This window comes from Aristolochia californica, unplaced genomic scaffold (genome assembly GCF_029961685.1).
Source record: "Aristolochia californica isolate CCGP_79_NKW_82.1479 unplaced genomic scaffold, dmAriCali1.0.hap1 SCAF_15, whole genome shotgun sequence".
Classification (NCBI taxonomy): Eukaryota; Viridiplantae; Streptophyta; class Magnoliopsida; order Piperales; family Aristolochiaceae; genus Aristolochia; species Aristolochia californica.
In genome coordinates this window covers 19020659-19039952 of record NW_027181826.1, presented here as the reverse complement: position 1 = coordinate 19039952, position 19294 = coordinate 19020659, and the positions used below count along the sequence as shown (strand labels likewise).

The following is a 19294-nucleotide window of genomic DNA, read 5'->3' as shown; positions in this document are numbered from 1 at the left end:
GGGAAAATAAATACATAAGAAGCACACCTCAATGGATGTAAAAATAAAGGAGAAATAAAGTAAAAAAACATAGAGTTACCTTGGAGAATTTCAATGGGTTGTTTATTAATTAAGTAGACAACAGTGGAAAATGCACGAACCCATAATGTAGGAGGTAACTTATCGTGAAACATCAATGCAAACACAGTTTCAATTATGTGCCTATGTATATTCTCTACCATTATCGGAAGAATTTTAATTTTGCATTCAAACTAAAGTTTTAATATAACCTTGAATTTAAAAAAAAAAACTGCAGATTTAAATTTCAAATGATAAAACCAAGTATATCTAGATAATTCATCAAGAAAGATTATATAATAACGAAAACCATCCAACCATGTTGTGGGAGCGGGTTCCACACATAATTGTGAATAACAATTAAAGGAAATTGGGCAAGATTATCTTTAGTTGGTTGATAGTTGCTCTTATTTACCTCAAACCTCAAAGATGATCGATCGTTCAACATTTTTGGGTTTCTCAACATCAAATGTTATTGTTTGCTAATGGAATAAATAATATTAATGGAGGTGGTTGCTCTTTCTTTTAAGTATATTAAGCTAGTTATTATATATTAATATGCTCCATTACAAAGTCTTAAACTCCTCTCTAATAGCTTGCAGTTTAATGTCAATGGTACTAAGTTTATCACATTATTCTCTTTATTTATTTTTATAATTTTTATTTTAATTTTTTGTAGTTTTAGATGGAGGTTGGAGCTCAAACCCTACTCAAGCTCGCGCTCTAATTCCGTTAAAATATTCCGTTAATGAATGAAGGACAAAAGCAACCCTCCTTTCCTTCGATTGGTAATGAGGACGTTGATAGCCATTTCAATTAACCCTAATAGTTAATGCTCTTCTTGTCCATGCTGAGCGAATGGAACTGTGCATGATGCCTCATAATCGATATTAAGACAAATGAACTGCTTGCGCTTCTCGCGAAATCATGGGTGGAGAGGGCTGGTAGGAGCAGGCCCTTTCAGGATGCTTTGCTTCGCCGGTAGATTGGAGCAAAGGTGTTTTGGGGGCGTCCACCTTGCTTCAAGACTGGATAAAACTGGAGAAGCAAAGAAAAACGGGTAATCCAGCAAAATTGAATTCCAAATGCATGGTTGGCACTCGGCAGCCACCACATCTCTCTCTTTCATAAACTAGAGACGGAAACTCCCACAAATCACGCTTTGCCTCACTCTTTCTCTCTCCTGAATAATTGAGTGCAGCATAGGAATCCCATGATTTTCTTACTGTTCTTCGCCCATTATCAATTATTGGTGCTCTCAAGTCTCCACTCTCCCTTCACCACCCACAGTGGTGGATGAGTCAACTCCGCAATGAATTCATCCGCTACTCCAAATCATGATTGAGTTGTCGCTTCCACCAGACCTCAATCAGTCCAAAAGGTGAAAAACCCTTTCGAAACCGATTCAATCTTCGAATCCAAGACGCGGTGAAGGATACCCAATACGATTGACTTCTACTGGAGGACGATTGGATTGATCAAAGGAGATGCTGCAACTGATAGCAATATGTTTCAAGTCCTTCCTAAAATGAGGAAGAAGAAAAAAATTTTGGCCTGTTACGGCACACCTCTTTCCCACAGCAGAAGGGGACGTTCCACCAAGAATTAAGATGGGAGTTTGGAAGGGGACACCAGTCAGCCCCACGGCCCAACTCATTCTTTGGACGGACGTTTTCCACTTGTCGGAAATTGTTGGATGTGACATTTACGGCCAACCATACTCGTTTCTGGTGGCTTTACCCGAGCTTTCCATACTAGTATTATTATTATTATCATCAATTATCGAGCAAGAAATTATTATAATATGAGTAGTGGCCTTGCAACCCACTCTACTTAAAAAGATGGCAATGTTAGAACCCCTCCATAGACCTTATTCTGAATCAAATTATCTGTAGGGCTCTAACTAAAGTCTTACTGACTGTAATCTCCGTCTGTATAACAAGAAGAAAATTCTTTGGCCGGACGTTGAAGGAGAGGATCAAATACAGGTGTGAACCCCAAGAAATACCGGGCTTTTTTTCCTTTTTCTTGAACCTGAAACCGCGTCAGTCACCTTCCCTCCTACTGTCACTCCCATTACTCTTAACAGAGAGAGTTTCTACGAGAATCTTGACCAGTTTATAATGTCACTGATTATTCTATCATATCCGCCTCTCAGTTGCCCCCACCTACGAGACAGCATTCTGGACATGCACCGAGAAATATCTCTGGAATCTCACCCCGCTTCACCTCCCCGTACTCTTGCAGTATTCACGATTGCAAGCAAACAAAAGATAAAGAAACACAAATAGCAATACATAAAACATAAAAATCTCGTCCCATCTTCCCCGTGACAGTCGATGTTAGGTTTGAAAACTGGCGTTAACTCACTCCTTCACTTCACGCTTTTCAGTGGCTCTGTTCATAGCTGGGAAAACAATTGATTAAAGATGGGGAATTAGAGAGGAGCGAGCAGTGACACCCCCCTCAGCTTCCATTAAAGCGAAAACTTTCGAAAGCTGGAAAAAGCGAAGGCCGCAGAGAATCCCATGGAGATAAAAGGGAAGCAGCACATGTGATGTGGAAGTGTGAACAGTAGCTCCAATCGTCTCTCTCTCTCTCTCTCTCTCTCTCTCAGCTGTCTTCTATTTGTGTGAAAGCAATCATTCCACCGCGGAGAGTGACCCACAAATCACAATCCCCTTCCCTCATTTTTTTTTCTTTTAATTTATTGATTGCAACTTCTCACAATTTCTTTCTTCCTCTTTCTCAATCTGGTGCTCCTCTCAATCCCTCGGATGCAGGGGAGGAATTCTATGTCAGAATAGTTCGGACGAGATCAAGAAGAAGGGATGTCTCTGAGCACATGTCTTGTTTTTCTATTCGCTTTTCTTCTGCTTCTTTCTGCGCCAGGCCTCGCAAGGGAACTGCCCCAGCAGCAGCAGAAGAAACAGACTTATATCGTTCACACGGCCAAATCTCAAATCCCGGCTAGTTTTTCCGACCACCGGCTCTGGTACGACTCGTCGCTCAAATCCGTTTCTGACTCGGCGGAGATTATATACTCGTACGAAACGGTTGTTCATGGTTTCGCCGCAAGGCTCACCGAAGAGGAAGCTGAATTGTTGGAACAGAGGGAAGGGATTCTCTCCGTTTTCCCAGAGATGAAGTACGAACTCCACACGACCAGGTCGCCTGAGTTTCTGGGGCTTGAGACGGCCGAAGGGCTGATCCCGGAGTCTAATTCCGCCGCCGATGTCATCGTTGGCGTGTTGGACACCGGCGTGTGGCCGGAGAGCAAGAGCTTTAACGATGCTGGGATGGGTCCCATCCCCAGTGGGTGGAAAGGGGAGTGCCAAGAAGGTAAGAATTTCAAGGCTGATCTCTGCAACCGGAAGTTGATTGGCGCTAGGTACTTCTCCAAGGGTTACGAAGCTAGCCTGGGCCCCGTCGACGACTCCAAAGAGTCTAAATCCCCTCGAGACGACGACGGCCATGGAACTCACACCTCTACAACCGCGGCCGGCGCGTTCGTTCCAGACGCCAGCCTCTTCGGCTATGCATCGGGAACGGCACGCGGAATGGCCACCCGGGCTCGCGTCGCTGCGTACAAGGTCTGCTGGCTCGGTGGCTGCTTCAGCACCGATATCCTGGCCGCCATGGAGGCGGCCGTCCAAGACGGCGTCAACGTGCTCTCCCTTTCGCTAGGCGGCGGCACCCCCGATTTCTATCGCGACAGCGTCGCCATCGGTGCCTTTTCGGCAATGCGCCACGGTATATTGGTCTCCTGCTCCGCCGGAAACGCCGGCCCTGGCTCCTTCAGCCTCTCTAACGTGGCACCATGGCTGACTACAGTCGGCGCGGGGACATTAGACCGTGACTTCCCGGCCTACGTCAGCCTCGGTAACGGGAAGAACTACTCCGGCGTGTCCCTCTACTCCGGGAAAGGACTCCCCGACGGCCAACTCCCCTTCATTTTCGCCGGCAACGCCACCAACTCTACGAACGGGAATCTCTGCATGACGGGAACTCTGATCCCGTCAAAGGTCGCCGGAAAATTAGTTCTCTGTGATCGAGGGATCAACGCGCGAGTACAGAAGGGCGCGGTGGTCAAGGAAGCTGGTGGAGCCGGTATGGTCTTAGCCAACACCGACGCCAATGGGGAGGAGTTAGTCGCAGACGCGCACCTCTTACCCGCGACGGGTGTCGGGCAAAAAACTGGAGAAGCGATCAAATCTTACCTCTTCTCCGATACGAAGACGACGGCCACGATCGTCTTTGGTGGGACCAAAGTCGGCATCCAGCCGTCACCAGTCGTCGCCGCCTTTTCATCGCGAGGTCCGAACCCGATCACCCCGGAGATCCTCAAACCGGACATGATCGCGCCAGGTGTGAATATTTTAGCGGGTTGGACAAAAGCGGTTGGACCCACTGGACTGTCGACCGACGATCGTAGGGTGGATTTCAACATTATATCTGGCACGTCCATGTCTTGTCCCCACGTGAGCGGACTCGCTGCCCTACTTATGGGGGCCCACCCTGAGTGGAGCCCTGCAGCCATCAGATCAGCCCTGATGACCACCGCGTACGTGACATACAAAAACGGGGGACAGATACAAGACGTCGCTACCGGAAAGTCATCCACACCGTTCGATCACGGAGCGGGACACGTGGACCCGGAAAAGGCCCTCGATCCTGGCCTCGTTTACGACATCATGGAGGACGATTATCTCGCGTTTCTATGCGCCTTAAAATACACCCCGGCGCAAATTAGCCTGGTGGCGAGGACGAACTTCACTTGTGAGAGCAGTCGGAAGTACTCCATCTCTGATCTCAATTATCCGTCCTTTGCGGTCACATTCTCGACAGACAGCACCGGCAGGTCCAGTGGGTCCACGACAGCGAAGCACACTAGGACCGTGACAAATGTGGGCCCACCAGGCACTTACAAAGCTTCGGTATCTTCGGCTTCGGATTCCTTGAAGATAGTGGTGGAGCCAGGGGAGTTGAGTTTCGGCCAAATAAACGAGAAGAAGACGTTCACGGTGAGTTTCACGGGGAGTTCGATGCCGTCGGGGACGGCGAGCTTCGGGCGGCTGGAGTGGTCGGACGGGAAACACGTGGTGGGCAGTCCGTTCGCCGTTACTTGGACCTGAACCGGAAGGAAGCAACGTTGGGGCAAGACATAATCAGTGACAAGTCCGAGCAGGAAGATGGGTGGAACCGTGGTTATATGTGGATGATGTAACTGTTATTGTGATGTTCTCTTTCTCTTTCTCTCTAAGAGAGAAAGCCTGAAAAGAAGGAAAATCACAAAACGGTGATGTATGTGTCTTTAATATTGGATAATTCGAAACAATGGTTGCTTCTTGTTTCAAATGGAAGTTCCATTTTACAGGGCATGCCGAGGCCGAAGGAAGCCTCTTTGAGCATGCAAGTAAGATATTGTCGATGTCAAGAAAGAGACTGCCTACTGCCTAGCATTTATTTAATAAGAGAGATTAGAATAAGGGCTTTTTACCAAAATACTCAATTTCAAAAACATATTCCGAGAAATGACAAAGCTATGAGTTTATTTTAAAAAATAACCAACTTTGAACCAGTATGAATTGACTGATTATATGTCAGAAGTTTTTATTTTATTTTTAAATCAAATTTATGAATACACTTTTTATTACTTTATATCTAAAATAATAAATTATTAAAAAAATAATGTAAAAAATTAACTCTTACTTATTAACACCATTTATTATTGATAAAAATATTTAATAATTAAAAATAAAATAAGTATACTACTTAATTTAAAAAATTACTTATCGATTTAAAATATTTATGAATAGAAAAAATCTTACTATTACCCATTTATTATAGATTTAAAATATTTATAAATTGAAAAAATCTTACTCTTAGGTTTTACCCATTTATTATCGATTTAAATTATTTATAAATTAAAACAATTATAAAAAAATTAATTTTAGAGTTTAAAAGTACAATTTATTTGTATACTTTTATCACCTTATTTAAAAAATAATAAATTATTAAAAAATATATTAGTTAATTAAAAATCTTAAAACACCTTTTATTATCGATTTAAAATATTTATTAGCTAAAAAAATATAAAAATTTTATTTGAGTTTAAAAAATAAATGTATCGATACACTTTTTATTACCTTATATTTAAAATAATAAGTTATAAAAAAATCTTACTCTTACCTATTTAACACCTTTTTATTATCGATTTAAAAAATATTTTAATTAAAAATTTTGAAAATTTTAGTTTTGAGTTTAAAAATCAAATTTATCAATATATTTTTTTCAAATTTATCGATACACTTTTTATTACCTTATATTTAAAATAATTAAAAATAAAAATACTAATTAATTAAAAAATCTTAATCTTACTTATTTAATACATTTTTATTATCGATTTAAAATATTTTCTAATTTTTTAATTGAGAGGGGGGCGTCGAGGGCGAGGTCGAGGCCAAGCAAGGGAGCAGTGGGGAGCGACGGTAGTAGGGAGTGACAGCAGTAGGGGAGCGCCGACAGTAAGCACTGCGAGAGGGTGAGAGTAGAGGAGAGGAGAGGAGGCCAAAGCCGAGTGGCGGCAGCAGGGGAGCAGTGGTAGTAGGCACTGCAAGAGGGCGAGAGGTAAGGAGAGGAGGCCAAGGCCAAGCGGCAGTAGCAAGGGAGCAATGGGGAGCGGTGGCAGCATGGGAGCGAGGCAGCATAGGAGCGATTTAGTAGGCACTACGAGAGGGCAAGAGGAGAGGGCGAGAGAGGAGAGGAGAAAGATCGAGTAGAGAGAGAGAGAGAATGAAAAAAATAAAAAGTGAGGGCTTACATGGCGCGAGATGACAGGGCAAAGAGAGGGTTAATAGATAATGATGTGGCATCTTACCTGGCAGATGACGTGTCGGAATAGTGACGTGCAGTCGATGTGTCTATCTACTCATATTGTATTGATGACATGGTGACACGTAATCAGTCAAAGCTTACGTCACCTTTGACTGTACACATGTATAACGGACCTGTCAAAATTGGGTATTTTTCAAAATAAGTTCATAGAGTCGTCATTTCTTGAAATATATTTTTAAAATTAGGTATTTTGGTTAAAAGCCCTTAAAATAATGAACTTGACATTGTTATCTCTTATTACAAATGTGATTGAGAGATATTTCCGCGAGACTTCCGTTTGAGCTTCTTTCTTGAAGAGTTTTCTTCCCTGACACAAGCTTGTTGGATGAAATAGTATGACAGATATTTGAACATTAGGGATCAAAATCATTTCATGAGAAGAAGAAAGAAATAGAAAAAGTGGTGCTTAGGTTGAGTTTTGGCAAGAAAAAGCATACAAGATAGACTCCCAATACATCTCATGTGGAGTCCCAAGTGAAGTCCATGACAAAGTTCACATAGTCCTCCTCTAATTACCACTATAGATGGGCAATGCCATCCATACCTTTGGCATTGGAGGTCCCCATATAACCTTCAGATACTAAAGGCCTAAAACATTCTTTACTACCAATTTGGTAGAATCCATTGTAGCGACGTCTGGAATGGCATTGTAATCTAAATCCCCTTTAAGGGGGTTTGAATCACGTCAGGTAATTCAATCAGGCAAAAATCGGGGAAAACAGATTTATACCTATTTTGCGCTTCATTAACATGAATCGTGCGTCCCGCATTTCTCCCTCCCCCCCGAATGAAAAAAAATCCCCTCAATTCCCTTCCGCTCTCCCTCTCCCTTGGCCTTCGTCTCGTGATGATTTTTTTCGCCCCATCTTTTTTTTCTCTTGTTTATATCATACTTTTCATTTGGGGCACTAATACTGGAATCTGTTTTCCAGTGCACTTGAACTCGTCTACACTAACACCTAAAGATGAGTTAAAATTGAATTCTTCAGTTCATTTAAAGTTCATTGTGGACTAACTTCCCTTAGGTCTAAGCATTTGTACCTTGTTGTTGACCATAAATCCAAAGGTGTTTGGACATGTGCTGTAATTGAACCTTTGTAGTTCTAAGTAATAGATATTGTTTGACAATTAATAATAATAAAATTTCATTTCAGGATTACAGTAACAAATTATTCAAGGGTAATGGGGCAAACAAATAGGATAGATAACGGAATGACTTAATCCTTAATGGGCAGTTTTTGGGGTTCGGTTTTGCCTTAACCCGAACCGGTTCGGATTGCCTGAGTCGTTAGGCGAACCCGACGCTTGTACTCGCTAAAAGGGGAGAGCTTGGGTTTCGCGGGGCCAAAGAGAAGGAACAGAACAGATGGAAAGCGGCCAACTGCTGTGCGTGGCGGCAAGGTCTGGCGACTGCCAGAAGGTGAAGGACCTCATAGCGTCCGGTGCTGACGTGACTTACTTCGACGGGGATGGATTAACTCCATTGATGCATGCTGCAGCAAATGGCCACGCTGGAGTAGTGAAAGCACTTATCGAAGCCGGTGCGCCCTGGAATGCTGTCTCGCCGTCTGACCTCTCCGCTGGAGATTTAGCCATGGAAAATGGACATCAGGATGCCTTCGAATTTCTCCTAAACGCAGGTTACGGTCTTTAGTTTTCAGTTGTTGGTATTGATTAAAAATTACCAGCAAGTGAATAAACTTGGCAAGGGTGTATGTGAGCCTAGGACTTTTACTTTCCTCTGGAGGAATGCTTATCATCATTAAAAACTTTATGGTACTGTTCATGATGAATATTGATAATGAAATAGTTTAATTGAATGAGTGCAGGAATTCAGTCTGAGTTGGTACTGGGAACTATTGCAAGACTTACATGTAAAACGGATGCTGATCCTACTGCAACTTACTTGGAAGACAGGGTTGTTTTCAGTGAGGACAAGGTGATGGATTCTGAGAGCAAGGCAGTTATGATGGCTTGGGAGAACCCTTTAATGGAAGCTCACGCAAGAGCTATTTGTTGTCAAAGAGGTGGTCGCATACTGAACATTGGTTTTGGAATGGGACTGGTGGACGCTGCTATTCAACAGTACACCCCATCCATGCATACTATTGTTGAGGCTCACCCACAGGTTTACGATAGAATGCTTCGTTCTGGTTGGGGAGAGAAGGATAATGTAAAAATAATATTTGGCCGCTGGCAAGATGTACTTTCTGAACTTGAATCTTATGATGGTAAGTAGAACTTTTTAGAACTTGTCCATTAAACTTTTCTTATTCTCCATGATTTGCATTTTCTGTTGGCATTGTTGTTTATTATTTAGAATTTTTTACACCTTCTCTGTAAGAGTAGGTTTAAAATTGAAGATGACAAGTTACAAAAGAAATTTAACATGTTCTCTTTGGAATTGTTAGACAGTTTACTATCATAAATTTTTTGCTGACCTAGGAAAAGACTTTTTGTAAGACTTCAGCAGTAGGAAAGCCTCATGCCAAAATCGTTGTTATAATTGTGCACTAACATGTAGGCTATTTGCCAAAAAGACATCTCTATTGTTTTACCACTGAAATCAGTCATGTACTCTGAGGTCTCTTATCTATTTTGAAATAGCTAACAGCTTCTCATTAATAATGATGAGAATGCTTGAAAAAAGAGTTGTTATTACCTTTAATATGGATGGAAAACATATTTAAAATCTCCTGGAAGTTAGCATGAATAAGATGTTCGCGGTAGTGAATAAAATTCATTTTCATTTGGAGTTGATACAACCATTCATGTTTCTTGTTTTTTTCTTGTTAAAATTGAAAATTCTTCAATAGTTGGTGAATTAGCTTATCATTTGCAAAATAAAGGGAATATGTAAAGAACTAATTATTATTCGGACATTAAGCTAAATGATTCACATTATGAAGTTATGTGAAGTGGGTAATAGAAACATGAAGCCAGGTGACCAGCATATGACAAATGAGTTGGGTTTCATGAAAAGAGGTCAACTATGGATTTAATTTTTTACCGTGGACCATTTATAAGTGATTACTGGGAGAAGATCCACCAAATGGTATTCTGGTGTATTTCTGAAAGAAAGATGTTTTGAGAAGATCTAATGACATCATCAATTTAAGTGCCATGATATTCTGGCTAATATGAGATCATGGGTGGTGATGCTAGTCCCTAGATTGTGGTTTTACTCTAGAATGCATACTCTTATTCCATATTCATTTATCCTCATTGTGAATGAGTTAAATGCCCATTTCAAGTGGCAATTGCTTGGTCTATGTTGTTTTCAGATGACATAGTTTAATGACTGAAACTAGAGTCGGCATTTAAAAAAAAAAAAAAAGAATGGGAGTTTGGATGCAGGTTTGAGAATCTCAAACTTAGCCAATATGAAACTGAGGAGATGAACACAGTTGTATATGACAACATCTGGAGCCAACCTGGAAGTGATCAAGATTGGGACCCAAGGCTGGAGAGAGAGAAAACGTGGAGCAAGGGAAGCTTGGCACATATTGTAGGTTAGGGTTTCTCGGTGTGAAACAATTTGATGGAAGTGGGGGTGAGGTCAGAAGCTGCCTCCCCTTAACTTTGATCTATTTGTGAGGCCCACTGTTAGTGGATGGCTGTTACTGCTTGGAATTCATTACATTGACAAGTATGTCCCTATACCCTCTATTATTCATTGAAATGACAATTTTATCCCCATGCTCCCTATTAATTCAACTTCAAAATAAACTGTGATAAATAATACATCTAATGTTCTACCACCCTTGCAATAGAACCTTGTCCTCAAGGTTCAAAATCCAAAAACCGGTGCAAGAAGTCATCCTCCAATACCCAAGTGGCATCTTTTGATGGCAACTTAGCTCACAGCAATAACACTTCAGTCTGAAGATTCTGTCTATGGACTTGGTGTTTGTTTGTGATAGCAATGGGTCTCGATTGCAGTGCTCCCTCATCAAAGGACTCAGGTACTGGAATGACAGCTTCATAATTGGTGATGCCATGCCATGAGTTAGTTGGGAATAGAGCTAGCTAACGTTAGAGCATTATGGAAGAAGAAGATTATGTAGTTGATCCCATCTGTACTTATAGATAAGGCTGTGAAAAAATACGAAAGATGACTGTATAAAGGCTGTGAAAAAACAAAGGCAAGACTATATGCAAGAAATGGCTTGATGCAAGTTTTCATCATTTACCTCACTCACCTTTGTTATTCACTTCCTTTCTGTGACAAATCTCTGTTCTTATACCTTTCTTAATTCTTCTATTTTACTGCCTATATTTTTCTTGTCTTTTGGTAGTACTCTTGTGACTTTTTCCTCTTGTTGAATGGGCTCCTGCACACTTCATGTTGTATATGTTGCTTCTACATCTCTTGTGTTGAAGATTGTACTTGCAATCTAAGTTGGCATTTTTTGATTGAGTTGTGTGATTGAATCTTCTGACTAATTTTAAATATTTGGATCACTGCAGGTATATTCTTTGACACTTATGGGGAGTATTATGAGGACATGAGAGAGTTTCACCAGCATCTCCCAAGGCTGCTCAAGCCTGGTGGTGTTTACTCATTCTTTAATGGTTTATGTGGCAGTAATGCCTTCTTTCATGTTGTTTATTGTCAGTTAGTTGCTTTAGAGCTAGGTAATTTAGGTTATGACACACAGTTTATACCTTTGCCTGTTAAAGATTGCTTGGGAGAGGAAGTATGGGAGGGTGTTAAACGCAAATATTGGCAGCTTGACACTTACTACCTACCTGTTTGTCAGGCAACATCTGACTCTGAATGAATATTGTTATAGCAGACATGTGTTGATAATCAGTTGAGGCTTTCAAATTTGTGACTGCATCAAGCGGTTGACCCTTTTTTCACCTCATGAAATAAAATTAAATCTCTGATCCAGTATGCAATCATTTGACTCCAAGGTCACTGTTGTTCTTCCCCGGTCCTGTAGGCAGTTGTATTTGCTGCTTGTGTTGTGGTGCCTCTCATGCCTGTTTGGTCTAATCTTTGTTTCTGGAAAATTCTTCTTCTAATGGATAGCAACTTCACTAGAAACTGTCTTTACTAGGGGAACTATTTCTTTAGGAGGCTACAACCTGAACAGAATGGCTCATGTTTAACCATTCAAATCTCCATCTATTCTCTAGTCTACCTAAACTGTAGCTTTATGGGTTTGGAAGTTTCAGGTGCGATCGTTTCAATTTTTGTTTCTGTAGCAAGCTGGTTTAAATTTCCTGTTTAGACACTTGAGTGCAAGTTTGATGAATCCAAAAGTTCTCTCCTAAGTTTCAGCAAACAGCTGACATCAACCTGGAATGAATTTTTGCTAACTTTTGAAAATGGAACAAGTATTTAATCGAGCCTAGAAGGGAATGAGTTCGAAAACTCCTCCAAGTCCAAAACACACCTTTCGAATTCTGTCGACATTGGGTTTGCTCGTTAGCTTTATTTTGATTGGACTCAGAACTTCAATTTGTATTGAGATAATACTAGAAGTACAAGGAGCATTGAACATGGTGGAACATTGCAGAGAGAAATTTGCAGCCTTAGTATGGGTGGAGTGAAAGGATAGGTTCGCTTTTTAATTGCCCAATCACATCTGTCGCCTTCAAAATGAAGGCCTCTTGCAAAGGCAGCATCTTCCTCCCGGTATCTCCGACTCCTCCGCGTGACCAGTAACTGCCTAGCAGCTGCATCATTGGTTCCGACCACTTTCCTCTTCATCTGCTGGTTCAGCTTCCCCAGGTTGCCTACACGTACATAGATTTAGCGAGATTGCAACTAGGAATAACACCGTCTTTTGCATGACGAGTGCTTCCGAACTTTTTCACAGTAGGAGGTCCCGTGTGGGCAGGAACATCGAGTCGGAGCATGCTTCTACGCTCGATCGAAACCTTCACCTTCATGGCAATCATCGATATCATGGTGATTATCATCATCAGCGTCGTATTCGTCCTGAAGATGATTCAGATCCACTTCGCAGACCCCGGCTACACACGCGGCATCTCTGCCACCGGGTCTCTCAAACGGTAAGTTTGATCTTTCTCTTCAGACTGGGGAGTGGATCCCCAATACCATGCGCCTTTTTCTAATGATAATCATAACTTTTGAAAATTGAAAGTCATGTTGGAAAATGACGGTAGTAATAATGCATGCGGCTCGGTATTGTCTCAGTTGAACCAGGAGCCTTTGCTCCTGCCACATCTGGTTCTTGAGATGAGATTTTTGGATCAAGATCTCATTATGTGGAGTTTTTGTTATTTAAAATATATCCTCTCAAAGAAAAAAGAGCAACGAACCAGAGCCTAACTAGTGCCTCCATGTTCATGATCACTGCTTCGCTATGGCCAATTCTTCTTCTTGTTCTTTTGGTCATTACGAATGAGGATCAGGTATTCGTCCTAGTCAAACAGGATTGCATTGATGAAGGCAATGGTGTTCGTATGAACTTCCATGGGCTTGGGGTAATTTAGAACTTCAAAGAACCGATTTTTCCATTTTCCATTGCTTGTGGTCTTTGAATTTGACTAGATGAACATAGCCCTATTTGAAGGCAATGGTGTTCTTATGAACCTCTACGGGCTTGGAGTAATTTATAACTTCACAGAACCGATTTTTTTCCCTTGCTTATGGTCTTTGAATTTTACTAGATGAACATACACCTATTGACGCCCTTTTTCACCATACTAACATCCAAAGAATTACTCTCCTAGGGAATATGAAACGGAAAATTTCATATATGGAATGCCTTCGTATAGTTACTTTCTTTCTTTTTTTTGTTTGATGCAGTGAGTGTGTATTATAGTGAAAAGGGAAACAGAGTGCCCAGGGGCAGATCAAGCAGGCACAAAGATGCACAGGAAAAGCTAAAAACAAACATAAAAGGGAAAAGCTAATGACTATCAGTGAAAAAACTATAGAAATGCACATTTAAGCTCGCAGAATAAGAATTTCATCATTTTCCTACCTCTGTTGGTAAGTCATTGTGTAAGATCCTCTGGAGATAGCCTACAGATCCAAAGGTCTTCAATTTTCTAAACTTTTTACTGACTTGGTTTTCTGTTGATGCCCTTCTTCATCTGGTAGAAGTTTTAGAAATGTGGTTATGATGCTTGTAGGAGAATTCCTGACCTAAAATTGTTGTCAAGTAACTAGTATTTTAAATAAACAGTCAAGGCTCAACCCAAAGGTCGATAAAGGTACTTGTTGCAGAGGAGAACTGGTTTTGAAGGGCCAGATTGTTTTGTTCAGTTGTTGTTTTCTGAAGATGTGGGTCAAGAGTCCAGTATTTTCAGTGTTTTTGTAAAAGAGCTAACTTTCAAGCATATCTAGGCATGGGCATCCACAGATTCTGGATTGTCTTGACAAGTGTAGAAATCTATTGGTTTTAGACATACTGAAAGTGGTTTTTATGTAATAATTTGAGCAATCTTAAATTAGAACGAGTGTTGCATTTTAAAGTACACTTTGGAATGAGTTTTTTTTTTTTAATTTTAATTTTGAGGAGGAGGGGGATTGTTTTTGTTTGAATCCCACTGTCTTTGGAATTAAATTGCTGGAATACAGTTTTCTAGAACGAAATTTTCTAACAAAAAAAAGGAATTTCAGAGTTTTATGATTTTCAATCTTTCATGTTTCCAAATAATGGAATTTCATTCTTTGTTGGTTATTTGAATTGCTAAAGAAATAGGCATCAAAGGACTTTAATGGTGTTTGGCAAAACCAAAGCAATTATCTATTTGGTTATTTAAAAGAGTTAGAATTATATGTTTATCATTATTTATGACAAATATGAAAGGTATTTAGTTAAGGCTATGAGTTTAACAGCTTGAACAGTATCAGATGTTTGATGGTTTAATTCATAGGTGGAAAGCTTTTTCACTTCTTGGTTGTGGACCTATATAACTTTGCCTTTGATGACTGGTCGATGAATCACATAATGCTTTCATCTTGAAATCACTTACGCTTGTTTTACTTGTACAGGTTGCTTTGTAAGAAAAAGAAACAGACTGAGGATGATTGGTTACTGATCTTAGTCTTAAATTTGACATTTTCAGGAACGTGAATCAATACGAATGGGGCTAGGTCCTAGTGAACCTGGCACTGGCAACATTGGCAACTCAGAAACATCTAGTAGTCTTGCCAACAATCCAAGATTTACTAGGAATAGCCGACTCCCTGGAGCAGTGCTTCAGGCAAGGGCAAGGCTTCTTGAGAGACTGAGAGGTCTTACAGCCAATAGGTTGGTGCTGTTCCTCTGTCCCGAGTTGTGTTTTACTTTATCTTATTTGAGTACAGTCTATGGTACAGTTGAAGTTATACTAATGTCTCCGTAGTGTAAGTAGAGTTGACATTGTTGTCTGTTTTTTTGAAGAGTCAGAATGCTTTCAGTGGCATATCTGCAAATTCATGAGTAAACGAACATTCCAGGCAAAAGATCTTGTGAGGACGAATGGTATTCCCAAAGACCAATCAAATAAGTTTCGATTTTGGACAGACTGGGTCAATAGTAACTTGATTGGAGTTTAAAGACCATATTCGTTTCTAGAAGAAATACAAGAGAAAAAAAGGAGGACTATATTGGGAACCTTTTAGTCGTTAGGTCTGGATTCTATCTGCTGTTTTTGTGTAATCTAGCTTCCATATCTTGAAATCATGGATGATGGTAGTCTGTTTTTCACTAAGTTATCTTCCACAGAAAATTGGAATAGTGTTTAAGTGCTTATCTGCTTATAACCAGGGAAATCAACACAGCTTCAGGCTTTCCGTGGCATGAGTTTGGAATGAACGATGGCCTCAGGCTTGTTGACGGGGAAACCACAGTTGTGTGGGAGAGAGAAACTCCAAGGGAAGCCTTGGCACCTGCCCTCTATATCACAAACTCTGTTTTCCAAGCAGAGCAATCCTCGTACCAGACGTACATAAGCCAAAAGAAACCACCAGGACTCAGCCGGGCTGCGTTCAGTACTCTGCGACGTGAAGTTTTCCACACAGGTAAAGTGGATGGGGTAGCTGAAGAGTGCAGTATTTGTCTAGAAAGATTTTGGGAAGGTGATGGACTGATTTGTCTTCCATGTAGACATTGGTTTCATCCCTTGTGCTTAGATCGGTGGGTTCGTGCCTGCGGCGATTGCCCCTATTGCCGGACAGCAGTTGTAGTCAATTGTGGAGAGAGAGAGCAACGGTAAGACGTAGTGTTGTGGTGGTGCTTGCAGAGAAGAGGTTTTCGTTTGAATGTCTCTTGTAATGGTAGTGCATTTTGACTCCCACCATTTCAACAAAAAATGAAAAAGTGCTAATATCAGATTCATCTCTTGTATTGCTGGATTCTTCTTTGTAAGGAAAAGATTGTAATGCCAAATTGGAAATTTTGCAGAAGGCTACTTTGCAGCTTCCATGTCTGCCTTTTTCACTTCCCTTAAATTTCCAGCTTCTTAGTAATGAATCAAAAAAACTCAAACTAATGGATAGAATCAATTCAAAAAATTCAAATCTATATCTAAAAGTGTAAACTTGAAAACAAAGTGCAAACAAGAAAAATATGAGTGTCTATCTAAAGTTGATTTTGTATCCCTTTTTCTAAGATGAATTTGCTATTCAAAATTTTCATATTTCATTTAATACGGGGGTTAGTCCAAAATGAAGTGAAATGAATTATTCCAGAATTATTTAGTTCATTAGATTAAGGGGTTAGTGTAGAATGAATTTCACTTCAAGTGAATCATGTCAATTTATTCGTTCAGACAAAAAACAGGGAATTTAGATTCGGACCTGTTTTCCGAATCAATCACTTGAAGCGGGATGCGTGTTGCTCCTTCTCCTCTGCAAAAAATTTTTTTTCCCGCTCGGCTATAATTAATTAAACCAATGTTTTAAATTTTGTGACAATATATTATTAATTAATAATATATAAAAATATATATTATGTTATTGATAAATATATATTTATATATTTATCATATTAATTTTATATTATTGTATTAAATTAGTGGTTTTTAATGTTAAAACATATCTTATGTTATTAAAAAATAATTTTTTTATTTATTATATTCGCTTATGTCATTATTTATTTATTTATTTATTTTAAATAATTTATTCTAGTCCCACGTAATTATTGTATTAATTTATAATAAACTATAATCATTAAGTAATATAATATAGTTTTTCATTGATTAGGATATTAATATATTCTAATACGACACGTTAAATCACATATAAGTGTAGTAACTATGTTTATTTTGGTTAATTATCTATTTATGTATATGTTCTATTTAAGTATATTATAAAAGGTTACTCATTCTCTTGTTGATATCATACTTTTTATTAGTGGGTACTAACACTGGAATCTATTTTCCAATGCACTTGAACTAGTTTACACTAACACCCAAAGATGAGTTGAAGTTGAATCAATTCATTTAAGATGAATCGAATTCTTCACTTTATATGTTATACTTTTTTACTTATTATAATTGAATTTAATACATTTTGAATATATAGGTCTAGATCTGCCTCATTTACTTGCCTAACGTCTTCAGTTGTCTATCTCTCTTCCCAACTTAAGTGGCTAAGATGTGGTATTTTCCCGTTCCACCTTGTATTCCTACGCAGTAAAGACAGTTTTTAATGGTTCATGGTCTCCTAACCACTCTTTCCCCAACAATGCATTCAAAGCCTGCCCCTCAATCTGATAATCCAGCATGTGCAGAAGTCTTTGCTGAACTTGTTGAGGATGCTTCCCCTTCTCTTTCAGCCACTCATTTCAGTTCCCCTCCTTTATTCTGGTGAATTTTGGACTCTTGAACGCGTCTGGTTTCTCTTACTTGAAATGGCATTTTTGAGTTCAAGTTGAGAAACTTAAATACCACGGTGTCAACTGTACGCTACTGGGTCACCACCTCAGAGGTCTGGAGAAGATGAATTGGAGTCTAAAAGTTTTTTTTTTTTTTTTTCTTACAGTAACTGGGGCTTGCTGTGTGTTGCTCATGAAGTGACGCATTTCAGCTTCTCTTTACCAACCGGCTGGTTTTTTGTCTTCTGTAAATATACTTCCACGCATCCTGATCGAAGTATTCACGAATGAGAGATTTGTTGTCACGGAGGAAGTCTCTTCTTCCATCTGTTTTTCGTTAACTTGTTTGATAAAAAACCGAGAGGGGAAGGGCCTCTCCCCCGCTGAACCCATTGAAGCATTTCTAGCTCCAGGTTGGTTAAACATTAAAGAAGGCAGAGACAGTTTCCATGCTAAATTTGTCAAATTTTGGTGCAGTGGGCTGTGGAAAAGGACAGAAAATAACAAACGACGTGTTCAGTCAAATGCTATAGAACTCATCCAATATACTGATCTTTGTCTGGATCCGATCTCAACATCCCATCTTTGAAGAAGAGAGTTTAATCCAAGCATTTTACCGTAAAGATGGAAGAGGATGAAATCAATAAACCTTTGGAAAGTCTCGTTAAAGGAGTAGGGACCTTTAAATTACAGCTTTGGTTTGACATCTGCGATGAGGACCCAGGTGTTTTGGAATCTTGACCAGTCTCTTCAAAAAAGTTTGATTAAAAGTTTTTTTTCTGTAATTTCCTTTGAATATTCAGTGATGAATCTATTCATATAGTTTCATGTTAAAGGAGTATATACCATTAAATTACAGCTTCTCTTTGGCTTTTCAGTTGAGCAAGACCAGGGTCTCTTGGAAACTCGAGCACCCTCTTTCTCCTACTGTCGTCTCCCAGATCACTTTTCTGTGTTTTGCGTTTAATCCAAATCATTGAAGCCCGTTGGACTCGTTTTTCAGCAAAGACGGAGAACTCAAGAAAGCAAAATGATCTGAATAGGACGAGGTTGTATGAGATGTCAAGGGAAATAAATCAAACAACAAGAAGCATTTGGCCATTGAGAGGGGCAACGAGAGAAATGCAAGAAGAAACTGACATCAAATTTAAGGAGAAATAAATGAAGGTTATGTGCGTGATTTATGATGAAATCAATTTTTTTCACCATTCCTCTTTGCAAACATACTTTAATATATGATAAATACTCATGTTTTATGTAAAATATATATGTTATTTTAGGTAATTTGAAACTATTTTTACAATGCTATATATTTTTACCAGATTTTTTCTGCTCAAACTTGGCAACCAAAATGGTCAAAAAGATCTCCCATGGCGCCTCGTTTCTCCCATTCCCCACCAAGCACCATTTCCTTTTTTTTGTTTTCTTGTATCCATCTTTTTGGAAGCACGGAATGCATACATCTTCTTCTCCACGGCTCAAACTCAAACTCAAACTCGTACCTTCTTCTGTTCCAATTTCCGGAGTTGAATTTATAGAATTTACAGTATAAA

The 19294-nt window shown here is 39.7% G+C and overlaps 3 protein-coding genes across 4 annotated transcripts; all 3 read left to right on the top strand.

Annotated features, from left to right (window-relative positions):
* The first annotated feature begins 2411 nt into the window (after positions 1-2411).
* LOC137951851 (subtilisin-like protease SBT1.7) lies at positions 2412-5415 on the top strand. The gene has a single exon (XM_068798803.1). It carries the CDS (start codon positions 2889-2891, stop codon positions 5190-5192), a length of 2304 nt encoding a protein of 767 aa, XP_068654904.1. The 5' UTR covers positions 2412-2888; the 3' UTR covers positions 5193-5415.
* A 2902-nt stretch (positions 5416-8317) lies between these two features.
* Positions 8318-12356, top strand: LOC137951996 (protein arginine N-methyltransferase 2). Its single transcript, XM_068799034.1, has 3 exons — positions 8318-8594; positions 8784-9185; positions 11425-12356. Exons 1-3 carry the CDS (start codon positions 8321-8323, stop codon positions 11736-11738), a joined length of 990 nt encoding a protein of 329 aa, XP_068655135.1. The 5' UTR covers positions 8318-8320; the 3' UTR covers positions 11739-12356.
* A 4-nt stretch (positions 12357-12360) lies between these two features.
* LOC137951997 (probable E3 ubiquitin-protein ligase RHY1A) lies at positions 12361-16320 on the top strand. Of its 2 annotated transcripts, XM_068799036.1 has the most exons (4): positions 12361-12981; positions 15010-15194; positions 15693-15946; positions 16032-16148. In XM_068799036.1, the coding sequence occupies exons 1-4, from the start codon at positions 12757-12759 to the stop codon at positions 16055-16057; spliced, it is 690 nt and encodes a 229-aa protein (XP_068655137.1). In that variant the 5' UTR covers positions 12361-12756; the 3' UTR covers positions 16058-16148. The 2 variants fall into 2 exon arrangements, with proteins under 2 accessions (XP_068655137.1, XP_068655136.1); XM_068799035.1 differs by having other exon boundaries at positions 15693-16320.
* Positions 16321-19294: the final 2974 nt, after the last annotated feature.